Below are 21,701 nucleotides of genomic sequence, written 5' to 3'. Positions count from 1 at the left end.
GGAAAGCCTCGCTTCGGGATTTTCACCATGGGGCTTGCGTTAGCTCGTCTTTGGGCTTGCTGCTTCTCGATGTTGTGCGTTTCTCGTTACATACAGACCATAATCGTGTGGGAGGGATTGATTGGAGACAAGCAGGCCAAGAGCGACACCAGACAGGGATTCTGGAATTGGTGTAAGACGGACCGTTTTCCGCGTGTGCAGAAAAGTGAAAAAGGGGACTAGCCTTATGGAGTGTGGTTGTTGGAGGAGGAGAGAAGGTACGTATGTACTATGAATAAGGATTTTTCCTGTGTTGTGCGTGCTTGGTTAGGGGAATTGGTTCCTTGTTTGCTGGGCTTTTGTATTCACGAGAGAAAAGTTCGGAATAGCTCGAAGTTGTCAACTAATTGGATCATGGAGAGAGAAGTTCCTCAACAGAGGCATACCAGAGAATGCTCGATGACGGCTGTCGCGATAAGCATCCAACAAGTGTTAAGTTTCCCCTCCTTCCTCTGTTCATCTCATCCAACAAGGATAACCATACTAGCATACTGCGCACAAAAACTCTGCAGGGTCTGATGCCGAAATTTTCTGGTGGCCCTTGCCTTCATAACACTTGCATCCTGCATGCGCAGCGGCTGCTCACAGGCTGCTGCACGGAGACTGGGGGAGGAAAAAAGGTAAAACGGAGCCAATTGGATGCGAAGCAGGGTGGCTGGGGTCGTGCTCGCGAGAGGCGGTGAAAAGAAGTTCATGGGTATACGTGGGTCACGTATTGCCAATGGATTTTGGATAGTCTATACAAAGAATTGAAAAGTGTAAGACAACGTGACTCGTGAGTTTTACACTGATACCAGTATGGATCAGAATCCAGAATTTATCTTTCGGATTCATAATCTCCTCAGCGATTTGGTGCCATTGAGTTTTCACATGCGGTCCGAATGATGCATCCCGATTGAGGGAATTTCTAAAAGGTGCAATTTGAATCCCCCTTCCTCTTCCTCTTCTCATTCCTCCCCATCTGCATGCAATTTCCAGTTCATTGTACAACAGGAAATCATATTCATAGCAGGACATACAATACCTGTCTCGGAGAGCCGCATTGTTCCATCAACCAGCAGACATAACCAACTGTTGTAGAACTGCTTTTACTGGAAAGAAAAGGATCTCCATTGTCCGCCTCCGCAAATCGGCGGGTTCATGGATTTGCGATGTGTACATACATACATACTTCGTACAGAGTGCATCAAGGTAAATCTTTAGAGATAAACAGATCGACATGAATTTACGCAAGAAGTGCCCAAAAAAGCTCAAGCTGTCAGTAATCAACCAAACTTTAAGAATCAAGATCTAGATATTGATACGCATGTATGCGTGATGACGCAAGTAAGCTGGGAAGTTTCGTTTGGTCTCATCTCAACGAGTTGAAAGCACATGACAATATTCTTCAAACCATCGATGAATGAAACCCATTATGAGTGAAAAACAATTACCTCAGATATAAAAAGCTGTAGTAACGGTATCATATGCTGTGCACTATTTCGCACCGTTCCTTGCGTCGGGGTCGCGGAAGGCTGGCTGACTGGTCTCCCACCTTCAAGATCTCACTATTTCTTTTTCACCGTGTGGAAATGTGATACAAAGTTGAATTCACACCACTCCGATGAGTCTTTTAAATTCGAGGCGGGTTGACAATGTGCAAATGTTGGCTGAGAGGCAACATGGCTAACTTCGAGACTGACCAGGTGCTCGTTCCACCAGTCTCCTTCGTCCACGATTGTATTATCGAGATGAAGTGTGACGAAATTCCTGGGTCACGACTCACGAGCTCGAAAAACCCTAGATGTCATCTTGAGCTTTGAGACAGCATCCCCACCCTTTGAATATTCATCCAACAGCACATGTCCTTGGTGCCTCTGTTCGAATAAGCTCGTGGGTTGCCGATTCGTTCCCCGATATTAAAATGATAGCATTTTGAACATCATGTCTGTTGTCTGGAGATGGAATGCATTCAATTTTGGATAGACAATTAATATGAAAGGGATCTAGAATCTCACCTGCAACCCTGACTCGCGCATGTCGGTACATGGATTGTTGGTTGTAACTTGTAAGCAAACAGAATGCAATCTGAACGTAAGCCGTGTCAGAGGTTCCATTGCCAATGCGAATCAATGTATGTATGATTTTGTTTGAAGCATGCAGCTTTTACCATCTCCCATCTTTCGGATTATCTGTTGAGGAAAGAATCTTCCCATGCATAAACTGGCATGGCAGCTTGAGCCTCTTCAATTGCTGGATTCCTTGTGCCCAAGCGTAACTTCTCACGGGAGAAGCAAAGAAGAAGGCAGTTCCCTTTCGCATCGGAAGGAACCCTGCGTTCAATATGCTTGCTCTGAAGCCTGTCATTGTAGCATATGTATACTAGTAAGGATGGAACGGGGCAACATCTTTATTATCGCAAAGACCACTCGTTTTTGAATGACACCGATGACCGTTTAATTCGGCCATTGTTCCGGCTTCAGTTGTAATTCACCAACCTTGCTGTTGACCTTGAAACCTAGCTCTTGAGTCTTGGAAGATGACAAGACATCGAATTGCCCGTTTCAGTGCACGCTGTGTCACATTACTAATGGGGAAACCGGATGGCATCCCCATCCTTGCAGAGACAGGTTAATCAATAGGTAATATCGCCGTCAATTTAATGTGGCCTGTCGGCATCGTCGAAGAAGAGATAGAGTATGATTATACTATCATGTTGTTGTCTATGTGAAATTAGTGCATGGTCCCAACGACTACATTACTCGGTACAGATGAAGGGATTGTAACCGGGTTTACAGAGTTCACAGATAGAGTAACTTACGGCTGTTCTTGAGATTCTTGGCTTTGAGACCTCCCTTCTCAACAAGTTGACAACAGCATTTGATATATCTAATTCGGGATAAAGAGAAAACTGGTGGTGGGAAAGTGGTGGGAAAAAGAGCCGAAGGCGTGATATGTGGATGTTGCAAAAGTGGCAGGAGGAAAGTTACAATTGGTGCTGCTTTACATCTCAGCATGCTTGCTACGATATATTGCTACTGGCTTGATAGAACGGCTCCCTTCATCTAGACTTGCCTCATGCCTCAATAAATCCCTTGGGATCATCTACTTTCTGAGGAGAGGATTAATTTGTGGTTGGTGGTTTCATAGGGTGTTGTTGAGGTACGATATTGATCATCAACCAATGTCACTCTCCAAGGAGGTATGAGACTGTCAAATCCCCTCCATAATCAATAATTACCACCTGGTTATCATATCAGGGATACATCTCCTCTTTCCCCTCTTCATCTATTGCCAATTGAAACGCCCCACCGTCTACCCGGTTGAGAACCGTAAGAACCTTGAGGATATACTATCATGTTTAAGCCGCTTTGAAGGAAGAATACTACTTCGCACACGCCGCAATCGTTGGTGAAATATCGTCCGGGAGCCGAGGCTGATCTGACATCAAAATTCTCCCGCACTTCCTTTTTCCCTAATATTCTCGGTCTCTCTTCTAGCAGAGGAAACTAGGGGTTGAATACATCCCATGAGTCGTAAAAACGAATTCCCGTGGCGCATCACACTAAATATCGTTGTGGCCAAGGCTAAGCCAAGCTAGCTATTTTAGTGATCCCAACCAATTCCAAGGCTCGCTCCGATCAATCCGTGAAGTGTCGGACTTTCTCGTGAGGGTCGACCAGTCATGAAAGGTTAGGTAATTAACGCATATGTAACCGATAAACGCATCGCATCGCATTATCTACGAGATGCTCACCCGGAAGACGGAACATTATGTGGGTATACCGCCGAGTAGTTTCGATAGTATCAAAGGACTCCATAGGAACAATAAGACTCAGATACTGTATGATCCAGGACTTGTAGGAGAATAGGATATGATGAAAAGGCTGGAAAAAGCCCGAGAACCAGTGGATCACAAAAGTTGAAAGTAGTGCTCATGAGGCGTTCGAAGCTAGATATGCGATCGCGCTGGTGGCAGATCCGACAAATGTCGTGATGAGGAACGGAAGATTCTCATATTTTATGCAAAGAAGACGGCGGTTGGAACTGGTTCAGCGGCTCGTGTATGTACTCGGTAGATACGGAGGTTGGAAGTTATTAGAGCAGCAGATGGACCAAATTACCTAGTACTGATGCTAATACTAAAGAGGTCACGGGGTTACGTTACATAATTTCAATGTCATGGCCCAGGTAGTTAGTATTTGTCAATGCCATGCCGTGCTATGCCGGCAATACCATTGATCTCCCATCTGTGCATATGTGCCACTGGTAGTCCTCGACGGGGTGTTGTTGTGCATTGGTGACTGGTGACTGGCGACTGGTGTCGCCTTCACATCCACGAGATATTTATAATCCAAGCTCAAACTCCAACTTCCACGCAGGCTTGAAGCTCAAGCAATTCTTCGTTCAAGGATAGACCGTAGTAAAAATGAGGAAAAAAAAGGGGGGACGGGATCAAAGAGAAACGATATGCAAAAGCAGGAGATCCCGTCTTGCAGGCGGAACAAGCTTGTAGAGTGCATCGCAGTAACCTACCGAACCCTTTCCCTTCCATCACAGCGATCAAGCTTGAAAGAATCACGCCCGGCCACCACCGCACAGGACACAAGTCGGACAATTGGATGAGCATGAAGCATGAGCCATTTTTGAAGCATACGCATGATGAGCATGAGCATGAGCATGAGCATGAGCACCAGCATGAGCATCAGCATAAAATTTCCGATAGGAATCTTTCCTCACCATACTTACATCTCTTTCCCGGATATGTGCAGAACGCAGAATCTGTGCAGAATGGGGGCACGGTGCGTTCATGTTGAATGAAAAAGTCTGGAGTGCATGTCGGCCCCTCCAATAGTGGAATAGCTGCCAGGGCTCAGCCAAATTTTAACTTTTCTTGCGCGGCAGCAAGGTGTAGGTGGTCGGTATGTACAATAATGTAATGAGTGGTGTATTGTGTGGTTGGGGGTTGGGGGTTGGGGGTTGGGGGTCGTTTTAGAAAGGGCAATGTAAGATTACAATATACAATACATAAACAGGAGGGGTGTCTTCACCTAGCTACGGGAAGAGACGTCCACGCCGCCGCCGCCAGGAGGGAAAACGTCGCAGCAGGTAATGCGATGCAGGCTTGATCGGTAAGGCAAGGTTCCAATGCAAAGAAGAATGCCTGGAGTGAGCTTGGATGGCTGTTGAAGAAAGTTAATTTTCCTGGCTGAATTTGAATACGGTATGGGCAAGGCATGGGTAGGTATGGGTAGTATGGGCTGTATGGGTTGTATGGGTATGGTATGTGAGATCCATTCGTCAACTTGAGATCGTCCATCATAATCCGGATGGAGGAATAGACAGGAGAGAAAGAACGGGCTCGCCACTATCTCGCACATCCATGTACCGGTATCGATTTGATTTGATTTGATTTGATTTGGTGTGATGAGATTCATTGTGAGCCATCCAAAAAAAAAGAGAGAGAGAGAGAGACGCCCCACCAGGAAATACTCGCATCAGATCATCATTGCCTTCATCATCGCCATCATCGCGGTTCCGTTTTCTCTTGGGTTCAAGCGGCTTATCATGGTCCTGGCCACTTTTTTTTCATCTTCCTCTTTCGTGTGGAAAGGTTTCGTCTGGGATTGGATTGTGAAGAAGGGATCAGCTATCGTGGGAGGGAAGGGGAAGGGAAGGGAAGGGAAGGGGAAGGGGAAGATCCGAAGGTCTCCAAACCACAGTATGCTTAAAGCAGCCTTTCTTTCGCACCCGAGGGAGAACTTCCCTTTTATGCAATTCATTACTGTGTCGTGTCAGGACGTATCGATATTTCATATTCTGATCTGATTCCCTTGGGGATCCATTCTTCTCACGTTTACATTCACGTTTACATTCACATTCACATTCACATTCACATTCACATTCACATTCACATCCACATCCACATCCACATCCACATTCACCGGGAGAATACAGACGTGAACGCCATTGCTACCCCTTCATCGGTGTCAAGGTAAAACAATAACAACCACCATAACGACAACACCACCACACCATCCCACACCATCCATCTTCTCAACAAAACAATCGGAAGGGCAGAGTAAAAATAACTCTTCCTCTCCCTCGTCCTCCCTCGCATTCATTTCACCCAGTGAATTGATCACCATTGATAATTTGGAACCGGAACGGCTGCTATCAATATCGACCAATCATGACTTGGCCGTCAGCAACCGTAGATTAAAAACCCTCGTTTCAATTGATACTTGTTTTTTTTTCTTTGTCTCTTTCCGTTCTTTTTCCCTCGATTGAGAACCAGCCAGCCTTTGACGAATCCTTGTCTTGAGTATCCATTGTTTTCAAGCGGCCAGAACTCAAGGGCCACGGTCACGGCCACTCTGCGACTCTGCCACTCTGCCACTTTTGATGGATGGACTGGCCCCATACTGCCACCTCGCAGTCTTTTTATCCGTTCATTGCTTTTATCATTTTCTCGTCCAGTCCGTGATGAACTTAGTCCGCGATAGGCAAAAGGTGCCATGTACTCCGGCCGTAGAGCAGAAGAAGGTAGGGATCAAGAGGTATCACGTTCACATTTCCGAGATACCCCACGATACAAGTCGAATACAACCAACGCAGCAGAATAGAGCGAAAAGTACGACAACACCGAGCACTACGAGTAACCACAATGAACGTACCTGGGTGTTGACAGAAAGGTGTTTCTGGTACGGAATCGCTATCTTTTGGCGTCATGCATGCAGATTGTGAATGTAAAAATAAGAATTCGTATCAGAAGAGGCTTGGTGTTCATAATTTCATCATTTCATCACTTCATCATCCTGAGCTATCCGAAGAAGGGAGGTTCAAGATTGTATCATCCCGGCATCTTCTAGATAGATACCGGTATAGCATGTATTATTGAATCATTTGCTGGCTTGTTCCTCACTCACTCGCCCACTCGCCCACTCCCGTACTCACTTCCCTCGACTCACTCAACTCACCTATTGCTGTTCTCTCGTTTCGTGCCTCTCTCTTCTCCGTCTTCTAATTCGGTCGGACCAATCCTTCGCACCCTTCGTGTAGAGTAACAACCATTGTGCTGTCCAACCACCCCAGTTTTTGTGCAAGGGTTAAGAATTGGCGCGATTTCCTAGGGGATGGATGGATGGATGCGAAAGAGAGAAAGAAAGAAAGAAAGAAAAGAAAAGCTTTGATCTTTTGATCTTTCACAGGAGTGACGCGACCCATTAGATAGATCGACTAGGCACGACTAGCGCGACAACTACTACCCAACTAAGAAACTCTAATGTCCAGACTAGCTTAGCGACATGGCAGAAAACGAGACAGACCTTTTTATTTCTCATTCGTTCAAAAATGTTTTACAAGGAAGGCGGGTCAGGTAAGGTTGTAGTTATCGCCTCTTGGATCCTCGACTGAAGCTTGACCAGGATATGGGATGGGAGAGAGGAGGAGAGAGTCGTGAAGGGAAGGGAAGTGAAGGGAAAGAAGTGGAAAGAAAGATGAGATCTCTTATGCAAAGGTTAGACTAAAAGTGGAAACTCGACGTTGACGATATGGAAGGGGAGGACGGTTGAGAAGAGGGAAGCGTTCCCATTGACATTCCTGGAGACCAGAATCAACCATTGAGATCAGACCATGTCACATCATACCGTGTACTGTTCATTGACTGAAGACTTCACATGAGATGTCATGAATTGGCATGAGAGATGGTATAATAAGCGTCGTGGAATGCCACACATTGGGCTGTAATCTCCAGCTTCACTTCATCATCTATCTATCCATCTCATGAACAAAAATTAAACTTCACTCTAGCTCCTCGTTAGGTTCTTCCGACGTCCGTATAGAAAAAGTCCTATTTTAGCGCCAGAGATTTGGGCGCTGTGGTGTTCACATCCTACATATTCGCATCTTCACATATTTACACGTCCACTCCACCACCCTTAGCTCCATTCCGGGATCGCTGCGGCCTCAAACATCCACTTTAGAAAGTACCCAGTCCGTCCAGATCCAAAGTTTGCACCCAAGGGCAGCAGAGAGTGAGACGCGGAGACTGTGAGAGAGCGTGTGAGAAAAGAGGGAGAAGACGCAGATTCTCTACAGAGAGAAGGACAGGATTGCATCGCCCAATTGAATCGAGAAGAGGACGCGGAAGCGAGGGAGAAAACATCTAAGAAAGGGCAAGCACAGAGTAAACACTCCAAACTCCAACTCCACCCTTCACTCCACAAATCAAGAGAAGAGAAACAGGTTGCAGACGTTCTCCACCATCCCTATCATTATCATTCATTATCTTACCACCAGGTCCACCCAGAAATCGACGACTTTATTATTGCTCCGTGTTGTACGCCTTGTTTCTTCTCACACCCCTTCACCACGATTCCACCCGCACGCTTCCACTCTTCCTTACCGTGCGACACACCAAATCACCACCACTCCTACAAGGGCCAGCCAGACAAGGCACAGAAGGGACGATAGAAGAAGAGGCATCGACACGCGCAGAACAAGAGAACAAGAAGAACATTGTTCCTGTCTCTGTGTGTGATTTAATCATCTCCTTGACCATCGACTGTCAACATCAGAAACCATCTATTTACCTTGCCCTCCTCCTCCTCTCCTGTCATCTGTCTATTTGTATCTGTCTGTCTCCCTCTGCTCATCATCCACGACGCCATTAGATAAAGTCTTTCTCCGTCTGTGGTTGCTTTCTCTGCATTTGATTATTATTGCCATTCCCACCATTATTATTATTATTTTATTTGATTTTTTTATTTGATTTTATTATTTGATTTTATTATTTATTCGTTAGCTAGCGCCACTCCCCGTCTAGCTTCCGTTCTTATTATATTTATTATTACTTCATTCTACCTGCCTGTTGCACGCACACTTAAATTTAAACTACTCTCTCCTCTGCTCCACTCGCCTCACCCACTTCGATTACCACCTTACTACTGTCCATCCATACCTTGGCCACTTTGACACACCTTACCTCATCCATTCAATCTATTTTTTCGACGGCTACGGCTACAACTACTCTCCTCAACCCAGACACTCTCGTTAAGACTATCCTGTTCAACCAATACCCTTAAACTTTCCACAAACCCACCTCCACCACTCACTCTCACACATCACCACCGCCCAACCTCCTCCCTCGTTTCTATTCTTCTCTCCCTCCGCGCCTTTTTTTTTAAAACTCTCCAATCCACTCTCTCATCCTCCCTTATCCGACCTCCCCCATTTCTTAACCCTCAAAGAGGTGCATGGAAAACGCAAAGGAAAAAAAAAGGAAATCCTAGAAAAGTTCAAACAAAAGGTATGTACCTCATTGTTCCAATGTTCAATGTTCAATGTTCAATGCTTCCCGCGTCTTCCCATCCACCTCGTCCCTCCACCTCCCCCATTCACCATCGTGTAGATTTGCGCATCGTTTCTCATAGCAATTGCTGCAGCGCTGACTGGTGTACGTACCTGCATTAGAGTTGGCAGATATCCTCAATTCTCTTGACCGACATACAACCTATCCACCAGCACACATCACGCCTCTTGCAAAGTAAACTCCACTGCAGTTGGGATCTTCTCCATTCCACGAAAGTATTCTACGAGCTTCACGATTTTTTTTACGTTCGCATCCTCGAATCTAAGCACGGATCAGATTCCTTCCAAAGAAGCGACAAGCACAAGCATACATACCTGCAGGTTCGCGTAACTGCCAACCATCCTGTCGTGGAGCTTCAATCGCACCTCAATTGGATTGACAAAGCTTCAAGTCCTCTTGTAACGACTTCTACGAGCCAAACGTCTTCTTTTTCGAGTCTTTTTTTGAGGTTTTACAAGATCGTTCTGCTTCTGCTTCTGCATCTTTGGCATATGCATCTGATTTCATAAACGGCCCATCACTTTCGCGTTCGTTGTAAAAGCAGTGACTGTTTTGATTTTTCATATCGACGATAGTCTGTCAATACACCCAAGCATCATTCTTCCATTCTATTTCAGCGACTTTCAACTTTCTCCCTAAAAGAAAGTTACCCGCGTACACGAATAGACCACAAGGTAAATCTTGTCGTCTAACGTAAAATCCTACCTTTCTTCCCGGAAGACCCTTTATTGAGTCTGCCAGATCATTGTCCTTTCAGGACTTGATCATTCCAACCGAAAAACTGGATCTTCCGTCGATATCGCAAGTGCAAACCCGGGGGCCTTCCGAAGTACCTTATTACAATCATCACGCCGCGCAGCGACCACTGTATGTGAATGAAAGGTTGCCCGCTTTGCCTTTGCCACCGCCGCAACAGGCATATTCGTCTGGTACTTCCTCTCCCCGGGTTGGTTCACTTAGCTCACTTGGATCTTCCTCGATTTTGAACGGAGGTTCTCATTCATCATACACCACGGCGAGTTCCTCAAACGGGCCCAAAACCCCTTCTCCCACACAAGCTAGCAGTGGTTTACCTGTTTCTCTACCCCAAGGATCTTACAGTACACCACCTTCAAATCCAGCATACTCTTACAGCCAAGAGCCATACCAAAACAACATGAATCACGGTCCGCAAGATATGTATTATCCTCCACACATGTCGGCTGGTCAGCCACAACCACCCCAGACTGCCACATCAGGTGCATTGAGCCAATATCCTCAACATCAGCCACCTCTACTTCAACCTGGGCCTCCACATTATTCACCGGCGCAGCAAGCACCATACGGTCAATACTATGGTAATGGACTTCAATCTCCACAATCGGCTCAAATTCCCGGATCAATGGGTGGCCAAGGCAACGTTCTACCACTTCCAGCAATGACCACACAACCTGGTATGCCGAGCCAAGGTTATGGTGGACCACAACAATTTGACCAAACTGGCCAAGTTGCCCCACCAGGAATGAAGCCCAGAGTCACAGCAACCCTTTGGGAAGATGAAGGTAGTTTGTGCTTTCAAGTAGAGGCGAAAGGTGTTTGCGTGGCTAGACGTGAAGGTAAGCTTAATTCTCCCATCTCAAACAAATTATGCTAACTTGGTAAGATAATCACATGATTAACGGCACCAAATTATTGAATGTTGCTGGTATGACTCGTGGACGACGAGATGGTATCCTGAAAAGTGAAAAAATGAGACACGTTGTGAAAATTGGTCCTATGCATTTGAAGGGTGTTTGGTAAGCAATATTTGACTTTTAGGGTGCGCGTGCAAATCTAACTAAAATATCAGGATTCCTTTTGAGCGTGCATTGGATTTTGCAAACAAGGAAAAGATTACGGAGTTGTTGTATCCTTTATTTGTCCACAATATTGGCGCTCTTTTATACCACCCAACGAATCAGACACGAACGAATGCTGTAATGGCAGCCGCAGAACGTCGAAAGAATGAGCAAAACCAAATGCGGAACCCACAAGCACCTGGTTTGCCTTCATTACACCAACATCACCATCACTCAATGGCTAACTCAATTGGCGCTCCCCTTCCAGGTCCACAGCATTCCCTTGCTCCTCATCCAAATGTTGGTCGTCCTGCTCTCGAAAGATCACACACATTCCCCACCCCTCCCACAAGTGCATCTAGTGTAATGGGCAGTATGGATAATTCTAACGGCAATTTCCAGTGGCCTGGGCAATCCATGGGCAATGTGCAAGGTACCAATCCCCTGTCAATTGACACTGGATTAAGTAATGCTCGCTCAATGCCAACAACTCCAGCTACCACCCCTCCTGGAACTGCGGTTCAATCGATGCAACAATATCAGCAAACTCAACAACCTTACGACTCGAGACAGATGTACTCTCAAGCACCTCCGCCACAGAATGCGTACGCCCAAGCCCCACCACCTCAGCAAAGCATGCCTCAATACTCGCAACAGCCAAATTCATACATCAAGAATGAGATGGGTCCACCATTGGCGAGAGCACCAGATGCTGAGCCCCAACATCACGAACCAAAGGATTCAAATGGAATGATTCATCACCAAGGAAATGGCCAAGTTGACGAAGAACATGATCAGGATCATGATGGCGGTGAATACACTCACGATAGCCAGAGTAACTACGATTCAAGTCGTCGGCCATACAATTATTCGAACGGTCCAGCCGTAGGATCAATAACAGGTGAACACACCCATTTGTCACCAGAGATGACTGGCTCACCAAATAATCCAGCTTCCGGACGAGCCACTCCTAGAACGGCATCAGCACCACAAACATACTATGCTCAACAGCAAGGTGGTTACAGTACACCTCCGCGAATACAACCACCTTCGAGTAATTTGTACAATGTAGTTAGTCAAGAACGTGGTACAGCTAATGGCAGCACAGGTGGTGATGTTTACGCACCACAATCAGACCTTGGAGCTTCGATGTCCAATGGTTATGCCGGTCAGCAAAATATCATGAATGGTGCACCTGGGAGTAACAAGCGTGGCAGAGATGATGAAGACGATGGCCGACCATCCAGTAGAGGTCCAGGAATGGCCGATGCTGATGGTTTGAAAAGACGGAAAACGATCCGTGAAGGATCGGTTTCTGGACCATCTTACAACCCAGGACTCAACCGAGCTCAATCAACCATTGTCCAAAGACGCCGGTAACTCGAGCCGATGATTTTGAACGCATATTTTTGCACTTTCTTCCAGTGATCTGATTTTTCTCATCATGATCTACTGTTTTCTTTTATTCTTGGCCCGCGCCGCAAAAGCATTCTCGACAATCACAAGCACACTCTTTGAAAGAAAATTTCTTTTTTTATCTTCACGATTGTCTTTGTATTCGCCGAACATAGATTCAGCAAATTATTTGAACCTGGAATGACGACGAGTTTATGACTGAAATTTTTAGATGACCCTAATGTGGATCATCGAAACGGCTTTAACGAATTTACGCTATGCAAACAAGGGAGAGGAAATAATCTGTTGAGAAATGATCCCAAAGATATACGCATGCAAGCGGGATTTATTTACTTGGGGGTTTTCATTTTACACTCGAGAACAAAAAAACGAAACACGCCTATTAATGACACTCTAGGCGTCGACATGAAATATCTGGGATTTGGGCTTTTTGTATTTTTCGTTCATGGGAAAGGCTGAATGATTTGTTTTTCGTTCAGATGAATGACCAAAATAATGAATGGGGCCATCTTCTCTTCGATTATTACAGCACCGAGGAACCTGTCTCAATATTTTCTTATGATGTCGGGAAGGATGAATAGAGAAGGAAAAACTGGACCACCGAACAGATAATACTTTTGTTTAATGTTTTCGGCTTTTCTTTCCTGTACCGACTTCTGGTTTCTTTGCATTTTGTTGAGCTCGCCTTGAGCTTAACGTTTACACACATTATTATGATGATTTATGACCATTTCCTTGCTTATCTTGTTAGTTGTTGCAGTTGTGAGTTTTCTTGGGTTTGATGGGAGGGGGGGATGAGATGGATTCTACCATATGAGGATGATTATCCTAATGGACGAATGCCATATCGATGGAGTGTGTGGAAACGGTGCAAAGCTTCAATGTTTTGTAACTAATTTTGAACGCAAATGGGTTAACGGTGATCGGAATGAATGGAATGGGAATGGTTGAATGATATGACTTTATGAAGATGGTTGGACGGATGGATGGATGGATGGATGGATGGACGAATGATTGGATGGGTTCGGGGGTATTATTGGAATTCAACTGGAACTGAACTGAACAAGATACAAAAATTTAAAAGTTGTTGATGAATTCTTTTTTATAGGAAACTGTGAGGATGTGTGATTTGATGATATGAGTGACCACTATATGTGAACTATGCTCTTGTCTATGATAGGATGTTATGTTATGTGATGGAATGATGATACTTGGTAATAATTCCAAATGGAAATGGAGATGAAGATATTACTCGTGTTTCTCGTATGTCTGTCCTTCATTTTCATTTGCTCAAATATATGCATGTATGTATATATGTATTACAGAGGTGGGAATAACAATATATAGATGGATGGTTATTATCTTTATTTTCTCCACATAATAACAATAACAGTATTTTTTTTCCCCCCTAACGATTCTCGGAGACTACTGCTACCTACTGTAGCAACTGTGATCGGAAATATATCGAGAAGATGATGGCGCTGTCTTTCTTTACTCTACGATATCGATGTGGAGTTGGGATTTTGTTTCTCGCTTTCGGTTTTGTTTTTGTTTTTGTGTTTTTGTTTGGAGCTTGGAGCTTGGAGCTTGGAGATCTGCTGCATCTCGCTTCTGGAGTATTGGGTTGGTTGGTGTATTGTTCGGTTCGGTTCGGTTCGGTTCTGGTAGGTAGTAGGTGGTAGGTGGTAGATGGTATATTGTGCGGGGTTTCTTTTTTACGGTGATTTTGCGTGGGTTTGTGGGGAAGGAGGGGGGGGGGGGGGTGTGTTAACTTTTATGTGAGTGTGAGTGTGAGTGTGAGTGTGAGTGTGAGTGTGAGTGACAAGTGACAGGCGACAAGTGACAAGTGACATGGAGAGAGTGTGGAATATGGAATATGGAAGGGGGAAGGGGGAAGAGGGATTGTATACTTGAGTGTCACGGGTTCGAAGTCTGAAGCGGGAGAAAATTCAACAGGTAGGGAGGGGAGTTGGGGAATTTCTTGCTTTTTTTGTCACTGAATGGCTGCATATATGGATTGGTGACTGGGGAGCTGGTGGAACTTACGTGGACTTTTCAATGGAGGATGAGGTTATGGATGATGGACATTTGAGAGGGAGGGAAAAAGGCGTATGATCTTCTTGAAGTGATTGAGAGTGAAGATACACTCTCGTCTACAGAGAGGCAATAAGGGGAAGTGCGGGGATTCTACAGGCGTATCGTTCTTAACACTTTCTTTTCTTGTTCATGTCTTTCCATAAAAATAAAAATATTCGCTCTTTCCTTCTTTCTTCTATGTTTTTTGTGCAGCTCTGCGCTTGGTTGTAAGATTATATTCTTTAATGCCCAGCACCGGGTAACTGGCACCAGCAACCGCAACTAGCAACATGCAGAAGTGACAAGCCTCAGCCGAGCCTGATACGAGTTCCGACATTGGAAAATGTCTGCTGACTGATGAGAAATAATAGAGGGGGGGGGGGGGGAAGGGATCTCCTCGTCTGGCGCCCTCAATCTTCACGAAGTTGTTTTTTTTTTTGCGTATTGGTGATAGGTCATCCCCAAGCGTCGGGGAGAAATATGATATTTGACATGAGATAGGGATATTTCTCATACTTCAACCACGCACAGAGGAGATGGTTTGCTCTTGAGTATGAACACTAGAACGAACTCAGGTCGAAAATCTAAGTATTGTGACACGAGGAGCATTGAAGTGAGTTTTGCGAAAAGGAGTGTAGCGTAGCAGTAGAAAAAGTGGTAATGGGCTGAGATAAACCATCGCGGTGTTTTATTTGAGGCGCTGTGAATATACGTCTATTGTAGTTGATAGTACACGAATACCGTTGCGCGGTTGCAGAATTTCTCAATGCAAATCACGGCACGACTTTCACTGTTTGACGAAGCGAGTGAGGTTACAGAAAAAAAGAAATTTCACTTTCTCACAGGCCGCCGAATCAAGGAGCATGCCTGCCCAGGAGAAATTGTTAAAAAGTAAGATTTGCTGCTTTGCTCCTCTCCTGCGCCCCGGTTGTGGTGTTGGCTCTCCTTTTATTCTTGAATTGTATTCTCAAACAAGTGTCACGTAGCACACCTACAGAGTGAAGAATGAGATGATCGCAGATCGGAAACCGCGAGTGGATCTTAGGCGAGTAGCGAGAGGGGGTGATAAGCTAGAACTAGTAGTGGGTGTGTGAGTTAGAATGTATTCTCAGCCGTGAAGCTATTTTTCGAATGGAATTCAAACATGACTTGTGTACTCGTTTATGCCGAGCTCTCATGATACGAATTGAGATTTATTCATATCTTCACTGAACGGAAATTTTATACCTGGTAACAATCTGTGCTCGATTCCATGAGATGATTCATTTCCCATCACTTTTTCGAGACGTTTGATAATTGCATAAAATTGTTCATCCTATCTCATCTCGTTTTGCCGCATGCACAACACATACATCGAAACTGCAAGAGGGCATGAATTCCCGAACTCCAATCCAGCCTTAAACACCTGTAACATTCGATTTTCTAGTCCCAGATCCATTCGCCATGTCATCTATTCATAAAATAAAATGAAAAGTTTCCCACCAGATTGAAATATGCTCAATTCAATCTCCACCATTCAATCGACTCTCCAGATCAAAAAGCGTATTTTACCACCTTCTTTAGGAAACTTCAGCGTCCCTTCTACCAGTCCACTCTCTCTCACTCCTTCCACTGCCTCCGTAAAACATCTTCTCATCTCCGTCGACGGGTTTGACTGTGGCACTGACAGAACCGGCGAGCGAATCTCGTGATTATTGATATGTCCCCATGATTTATCGAAATCGTCTTGTTCATCCACTTTGGGTTTGGGAAATTGAGGACGGCAGTGGGGTTTTGCTTTTGGTTTGGTTGCGTGAGATTTGGGTAGAGAGTCTGAAGGAGGCTCGGAGGTGGATTTGCCGATAGAAGTGTAGACGAGGCCGAGGAAAATCCCTTGAAGGGAAGCGTCGCCAGTTACTTCGGAAAGGGAGAGGGTCGAGATCATGGGGGCGGTAGAGACAGAGGAAGGAGGTAGGTTTGAGTTGAAGAATGAGTGGGAGAGGAGAACATTCGGGAGGTGATGATGAAGAGATGCGGGAAGAGTGGATGTGAAAGAGACAGGTGGCATTGGAAGAGATGGCGTAAAAATGCAGGATTGAGGCGAGGAGGGGGTTGGAGGGCGAGGTAATGAGGGGTCATTGATGGGTCGCTGAAATGAGCCTATATGAAGTTGTTAGCTTTTGGTTATCCCTTCGAGGTCTTGCAAATGAGGAGGAAGTCCCAGGGGACATCAATTGAAGATAAGTTGGACTGAACAGAGATTTTCCAACTACTTACGTTCATTCTTCTCCACTGCTCTCGCAGACACCACGGCCCCCAGTCCCACCATCATGAATAAATTAGAAACCAACATTTTTCTTTTGATAATTTTTCTTTTTCAAAATAATTTCCTCTAAAAAAAATATATATTACAACTTAATCGAATCGAAAATATCTGAGACTCTTTCCTGAAGTAATCCGCGGCCGGCCGTAGCCATCCAAAATCCACGGGAGAGGCTCAGATTTTAAACAATCCTTCTCTCCAAGCTTAAACGCCAAGTGAGGAGCCAGTAACGCTCGATGCCTTACAAGTGGCAAACAGATTAACATCCCCATATTTTCAGATTCACATACCTCAAATACACATATAGAAAAGCTTGAACACAGAAATATGATATGGGAAACATCAAAACGTCATCCCAAGAATTGAGTGTTATTGGGTAAGATCGATCTTGTTACATGGTTTGTGTCAAGGGGCTTCAGGGGTCGTTCGTTTTAAGTTACCGAGCATGCACAAGCGTAGCGAGAATGTACCCACCAGTCAATCCACTCAGAAGGATCAAGAACAAAAGTGCATAAAGCTTAAGAGGAGATCCCGGAAAACACCAAGAACTTGTCAAGACGAAAGCTAAGAGATTGGCGGGTTTTGGAAGGTAGTACCGATAGGCACGCCAAGAGCCGAGAGGGAGCTGATACCGTGACAGTATAAGTGGAGAAACGGTGTTTGGGCCAAATTCTTGGATGTTTAGGAAAGCGAAGAGAAGAGATGCACACTATCACGCGTTCAACAGATCAAATCCATGTACACGGGCTCGTCTCAAGTTTCTCAGACGCCTCAAGTATCAACAATCAAAAAAATGAACTCGACGCGAATGCGCCAAGAAATATATACGCCTACAATTGAAAACATGATTGCCTTTTATGATGCGATAAGAAAACTATATCGAGAGATTTTCATGCTTAAACCTTTTTTGGCCCTCTCCCTCACCATACTCAACGGACATCTGACCATTGCCGCGAATTTTGTATTTGTAGATCATTAAACCTTCCAAACCAACTGGTCCCCGTGCATGGATCTTGTTTGTTGATATTCCTACTTCGGTACCGAAGCCAAAGCGCATACCATCAGCCATGCGACTGGAGGTATTCCAGAAAACTCCTGCTGAGTCAACACCAGCCATAAATCGCTCGGCAAGCTCAGAAGATGACGTGAGTATCACATCTGTGTGATGAGAACCATGAATGTTGATATGTGAAATGACTTCGTTGAGACTAGAAACAGTCTTGATGGCAAGAACAAGGGATAAATGCTCCGTGTCGAAATCGCTTTCAACTGCATCTTGGAGGAAGACTGCCTGATTAGATGGAAGTTTTGATGTAAGAGCTGATTTGCTTAAAGCGTCACATCGTAGGGAAACGCCCTTCTCTAAGAGTGCTCCTGCGACTTGCGGGAGAATTGTCTCGAGAGCTGCTTCTTCAACGAGTAAAGTCTCCACGCTATTGCAAGCAGCTGGATATGAAGTTTTTGAATCGACAATAACTCTTGTTGCCATTGCTGGGTCAGCCGTTTTCTCAAGATATATCGAGCAAAGGCCATCCGCGTGACCCATGACTGGAATTTTCGTATTCTCTTTGATATATCTGACCAATTCGTTCGATCCTCTTGGAATAACGAGATCAATATATTGGTCCAATGCCAATAATTGAGGAATTACATCCCTAGTAGTGACTAATTGGATCGCAGCTGCAGGAACTTCTGTCGATTGTAAAGCTGCTGAGATTACCGTAGAGATAGCAATGAAAGATTCTGTAGATTCCTTTCCACCTGTAAAATATTAGCTTTCATTTGAACGACTAAAGGAATTTGTTAATCGTACCCTTCAAGATAGCGGCATTTCCGGACTTGATCGCCAACGAAGCAATGTTTGCAATGACTTCGGGTCGTGCTTCAAAGATAATCAGAAGGACTCCAATGGGACACGAGACTCTCTCAAGGTCTAGACCATCATCAAGTCGTGTCCGCAATGTAACTTTTCCAACTGTATCAAGTCGTTAGCTTCATTCATTTCATAGGGGAATTTGTTAATACCAGGGTCGTCGAGGTCTCTGACATCCAATATTCCCTTCAACATATCCTCATATTTCCCCTTCTTTCCCAAATCCAGTCTCGACACTATACTTAAGCTTAAACGACCACCTTCGGCTTCTTTTTGAGCCAATTCAAGATCCCGGGCATTGGCTGCTAGTATATCTGCTTTATTCTGGAGAAGTGCATCATGGATAGCCGTTAGAGCTGCATTTCTAGAGGCTGTTGGGAGTGTAGCTAGAATGTGAGAAGCAGTCTTAGCCCCGCTCGCAGCTTCTGCTGGGGTTGCGTTTGTGAGAGACATGGGGATTTGCAAAATTTGAGTGAAGAAATGAAGGACTTGTAGAATATGTAATTCGAGATTACAGCCACTTAAGCTTTGTTAATTGTCCAAGAATGTGTTATAGATTCACTCGACAAAGTTTTGATAACAAAATGATGAATGCCTTTGTTCCACCCTCAATGCGATGACTGATTTCTGGAAATTTTGATACCACGTGATTTTGGCCGGAGCAGACGGCCGCTAGCGTATGTCAACCCCACAAACAAGTGGGAGCTCTGGAGCTCCAAGGCAACATCGCAGCCTCTCACAACTTCGTCTCCCGAATTCGCCTGATACCTATAGCATTGGGACTCAACGATAGTGCACTGAAGCTACTTTTGACGTTCCTGAAGTCAAGTTGAGAGTATCTCGTCTATTCTATACGGAATCCATCTGAGACCAGCTCAGGTCCTCAAAAAGCTGTGTACCTAGTAATCATTTGAGTGACTACCCACAAACGCTCATTATCTGGTCGCATACTCGACTTTCAAGATGGACAACTTCCTCTCCCGCATGCTTCTATTTCCTCCTCATCCAGCGCCCTTAGTCCCTCTCACGGATTTGCAATATGATACTGGCATCACATCACAAATCGATAGTTTAAAGAAGACCTCCGATAAGATATTGTTACAGTCGACTGCGGGTGACGAAAGTCCTTTAGATGTGCGCAGCATTATTTAAATTTTAGTTGGACTTGAGCTAACAAGTTCGTGATAGGTGATTAACCCCTCATTAAATACAGTTCCATACATCTACATTCTAAGAGCCCACATTGCTGCAGCTCATAAAGGCGAGAAGGGAATCAATGTCAATGACTTATGGGAGAAGGCGACAGCCTTTTTACATAGTTTTGATAAAAGACAGGTTCGATACCTTGGTAAAGAAATCCAAGATGTCATTGAGTTTGTAGCGCAAGTTGCTTCAGAACAACGTCAGGTGCGTAGAAATGCATTTTGTGTCATGGGGAAAATAGCACTAAAGTCCACATAGCCAGGTGCTGCCATTTCCCCAATTCGAGAAGCCATACTTCGAATCGACCCCTCAGGATCGGTCCTTACCTCAAACCATTTATACCTTGTCCGGCTGGCTCTACAGACGCGTCATTTTGCTGCCATTACAGAACTTATTGACAAGCCTATCCTTTACATACCTGCCAAACAACCAATTTCATACACACGTTATCTTTGCGAAGCCGACCTACCGGCACAGTCCTATGTGACGATCAAATCGAACCTTTCCACCAAACTAAATCCTCTCGAGATTCTAGAGTATTTCTACTACAGTGGATCAATCTATATTGGTTTACAGAGATGGGACGCTGCATTGGAGATGTTGGAGAACGCTATAATATATCCATCAAATGACAACAGCGTGAGCCTCGTTATGGTCGAGGCATATAAAAAATGGTTACTTGTTGGACTTCTTCAATATGGAAAAGTTCTCCAACTTCCCAAAACTACTTCTGTGGCTGCCGCTAAAACATACCACATTATTGCGAAACCATACGAAGCTATTGCCGGTATCTTTGAATCTGGATCAGCGGCACGACTGAAGAGCGAGGCCGAATTTGGCCGACAGATCTGGTCTGACGATGCAAATTACGGTTTAGTCTGCTGTGTTCTGGCTGCTTATCAAAAGTTTCAGATCCGTAATCTTGCCAACGTCTATTCGAAAATTGGAGCTGCGGATATCATGAGCCTTACGATGAGTGCAGAAACTGGTGGAAAGTTGACTTCAATCAAACAGATTGAGGATCTTGTACAAAGCATGATCGCCGAAGGTACTTTGCCTGCAACTATGATTCGAGATCAATCTGGACATGCTGTTGTCGCGTTCTCGCCAACCGGGCCCGTCCTTTCGGAAACCCAAGTTCAAAATGATCTAGTTGCGTCGACTCGACGTATCCAATCATTAGCCAAACAAATCAAAGTCACGGATAGAGTTTTGACACATGACAAGCGATACATCGACAGTGCTCAGAAAGCCCAGCTAAAGCTGAAAAATGCTGCTAACGCTGGCGGAACAGCAGAACCTTTGGACTGGAACTCTATAATTGAGGACGAGGATATAATGATGGAGTCATAGTGATTTTAATTTGGGTGTAGCGGGAACATTTGGTGATTCGTGACGAAGCAGGCAATGTTTTCTTTCTCTAGGGAAGATGCCATATGGATCAATCGTGAAAAGCGATGTTTGCTCCAAGGCAATGGATGGGTTGCGATACAAAGTAAAGCCTTTCGAAGAAATCGGAAGCAGTGGCGTATGGGAAGGTGGCGTCTTATGAAGATATGATAGGAATGATTCTATGAAATAGAGAAAATGAATCCATGAATCTAGAATCAAGTATAGCAAGCT

General features: G+C 44.8%; 4 protein-coding genes across 11 annotated transcripts; 2 read left to right on the top strand and 2 right to left on the bottom strand.

The window, feature by feature from the left end:
* Positions 1-7,758: 7,758 nt before the first annotated feature.
* On the top strand, positions 7,759-13,715 carry BCIN_04g00280 (hypothetical protein). Of its 8 annotated transcripts, XM_024692303.1 has the most exons (7): positions 7,759-9,328; positions 9,493-10,986; positions 11,034-11,166; positions 11,220-11,410; positions 11,477-11,508; positions 11,611-12,109; positions 12,161-13,715. In XM_024692303.1, the coding sequence occupies exons 2-7, from the start codon at positions 10,548-10,550 to the stop codon at positions 12,586-12,588; spliced, it is 1,722 nt and encodes a 573-aa protein (XP_024548074.1). In that variant the 5' UTR covers positions 7,759-9,328; positions 9,493-10,547; the 3' UTR covers positions 12,589-13,715. The 8 variants fall into 8 exon arrangements, with proteins under 8 accessions (XP_024548074.1, XP_024548076.1, XP_024548078.1 ...); XM_024692301.1 differs by having other exon boundaries at positions 11,611-13,715; XM_024692302.1 differs by having other exon boundaries at positions 11,477-12,109.
* Positions 13,716-15,865: 2,150 nt separating this feature from the next.
* On the bottom strand, positions 15,866-17,127 carry BCIN_04g00270 (hypothetical protein). The gene is made up of 2 exons (XM_001548089.2): positions 16,957-17,127; positions 15,866-16,839 (listed from the first exon to the last, which is right to left on the bottom strand). Exons 1-2 carry the CDS (start codon positions 17,030-17,032, stop codon positions 16,217-16,219), a joined length of 699 nt encoding a protein of 232 aa, XP_001548139.2. The 5' UTR covers positions 17,033-17,127; the 3' UTR covers positions 15,866-16,216.
* A 521-nt stretch (positions 17,128-17,648) lies between these two features.
* Bcpro2 lies at positions 17,649-19,485 on the bottom strand. Its single transcript, XM_001548090.2, has 3 exons — positions 19,028-19,485; positions 18,816-18,977; positions 17,649-18,763 (listed from the first exon to the last, which is right to left on the bottom strand). The coding sequence occupies exons 1-3, from the start codon at positions 19,326-19,328 to the stop codon at positions 17,877-17,879; spliced, it is 1,350 nt and encodes a 449-aa protein (XP_001548140.1). The 5' UTR covers positions 19,329-19,485; the 3' UTR covers positions 17,649-17,876.
* A 109-nt stretch (positions 19,486-19,594) lies between these two features.
* Positions 19,595-21,699, top strand: BCIN_04g00250 (hypothetical protein). Its single transcript, XM_001548091.2, has 3 exons — positions 19,595-20,009; positions 20,064-20,282; positions 20,337-21,699. Exons 1-3 carry the CDS (start codon positions 19,839-19,841, stop codon positions 21,429-21,431), a joined length of 1,485 nt encoding a protein of 494 aa, XP_001548141.1. The 5' UTR covers positions 19,595-19,838; the 3' UTR covers positions 21,432-21,699.
* Positions 21,700-21,701: the final 2 nt, after the last annotated feature.

Source organism: Botrytis cinerea, chromosome 4 (genome assembly GCF_000143535.2).
Source record: "Botrytis cinerea B05.10 chromosome 4, complete sequence".
Taxonomy (NCBI): domain Eukaryota; kingdom Fungi; phylum Ascomycota; class Leotiomycetes; order Helotiales; family Sclerotiniaceae; genus Botrytis; species Botrytis cinerea.
The sequence above is the reverse complement of the archived record's forward strand: the minus strand, read 5'-3'. Positions and strand labels throughout refer to the sequence as shown.

Excerpts from the sequence above, each read along its gene's own strand:
- Bcpro2 (XM_001548090.2), bottom strand. The coding sequence starts at position 19,328 with ATGTCTCTCACAAACGCAACCCCAGCAGAAGCTGCGAGCGGGGCTAAG. Across the intron at positions 18,978-19,027 it reads CAGAGACCTCGACGACCCTG|TTGGAAAAGTTACATTGCGG; the intron begins GTATTAACAAAT and ends GACTTGATACAG. Across the intron at positions 18,764-18,815 it reads AAATGCCGCTATCTTGAAGG|GTGGAAAGGAATCTACAGAA; the intron begins GTACGATTAACA and ends AATATTTTACAG.
- BCIN_04g00270 (XM_001548089.2), bottom strand. The coding sequence starts at position 17,032 with ATGTTGGTTTCTAATTTATTCATGATGGTGGGACTGGGGGCCGTGGTG. Across the intron at positions 16,840-16,956 it reads AGCAGTGGAGAAGAATGAAC|GCTCATTTCAGCGACCCATC; the intron begins GTAAGTAGTTGG and ends AACTTCATATAG.
- BCIN_04g00280 (XM_024692299.1), top strand. The coding sequence starts at position 10,548 with ATGAATCACGGTCCGCAAGATATGTATTATCCTCCACACATGTCGGCT. Across the intron at positions 10,987-11,033 it reads TTGCGTGGCTAGACGTGAAG|ATAATCACATGATTAACGGC; the intron begins GTAAGCTTAATT and ends TAACTTGGTAAG. Across the intron at positions 11,167-11,219 it reads ATGCATTTGAAGGGTGTTTG|GATTCCTTTTGAGCGTGCAT; the intron begins GTAAGCAATATT and ends CTAAAATATCAG.
- BCIN_04g00250 (XM_001548091.2), top strand. The coding sequence starts at position 19,839 with ATGGACAACTTCCTCTCCCGCATGCTTCTATTTCCTCCTCATCCAGCG. Across the intron at positions 20,010-20,063 it reads GTGACGAAAGTCCTTTAGAT|GTGATTAACCCCTCATTAAA; the intron begins GTGCGCAGCATT and ends AGTTCGTGATAG. Across the intron at positions 20,283-20,336 it reads TTGCTTCAGAACAACGTCAG|CCAGGTGCTGCCATTTCCCC; the intron begins GTGCGTAGAAAT and ends AAGTCCACATAG.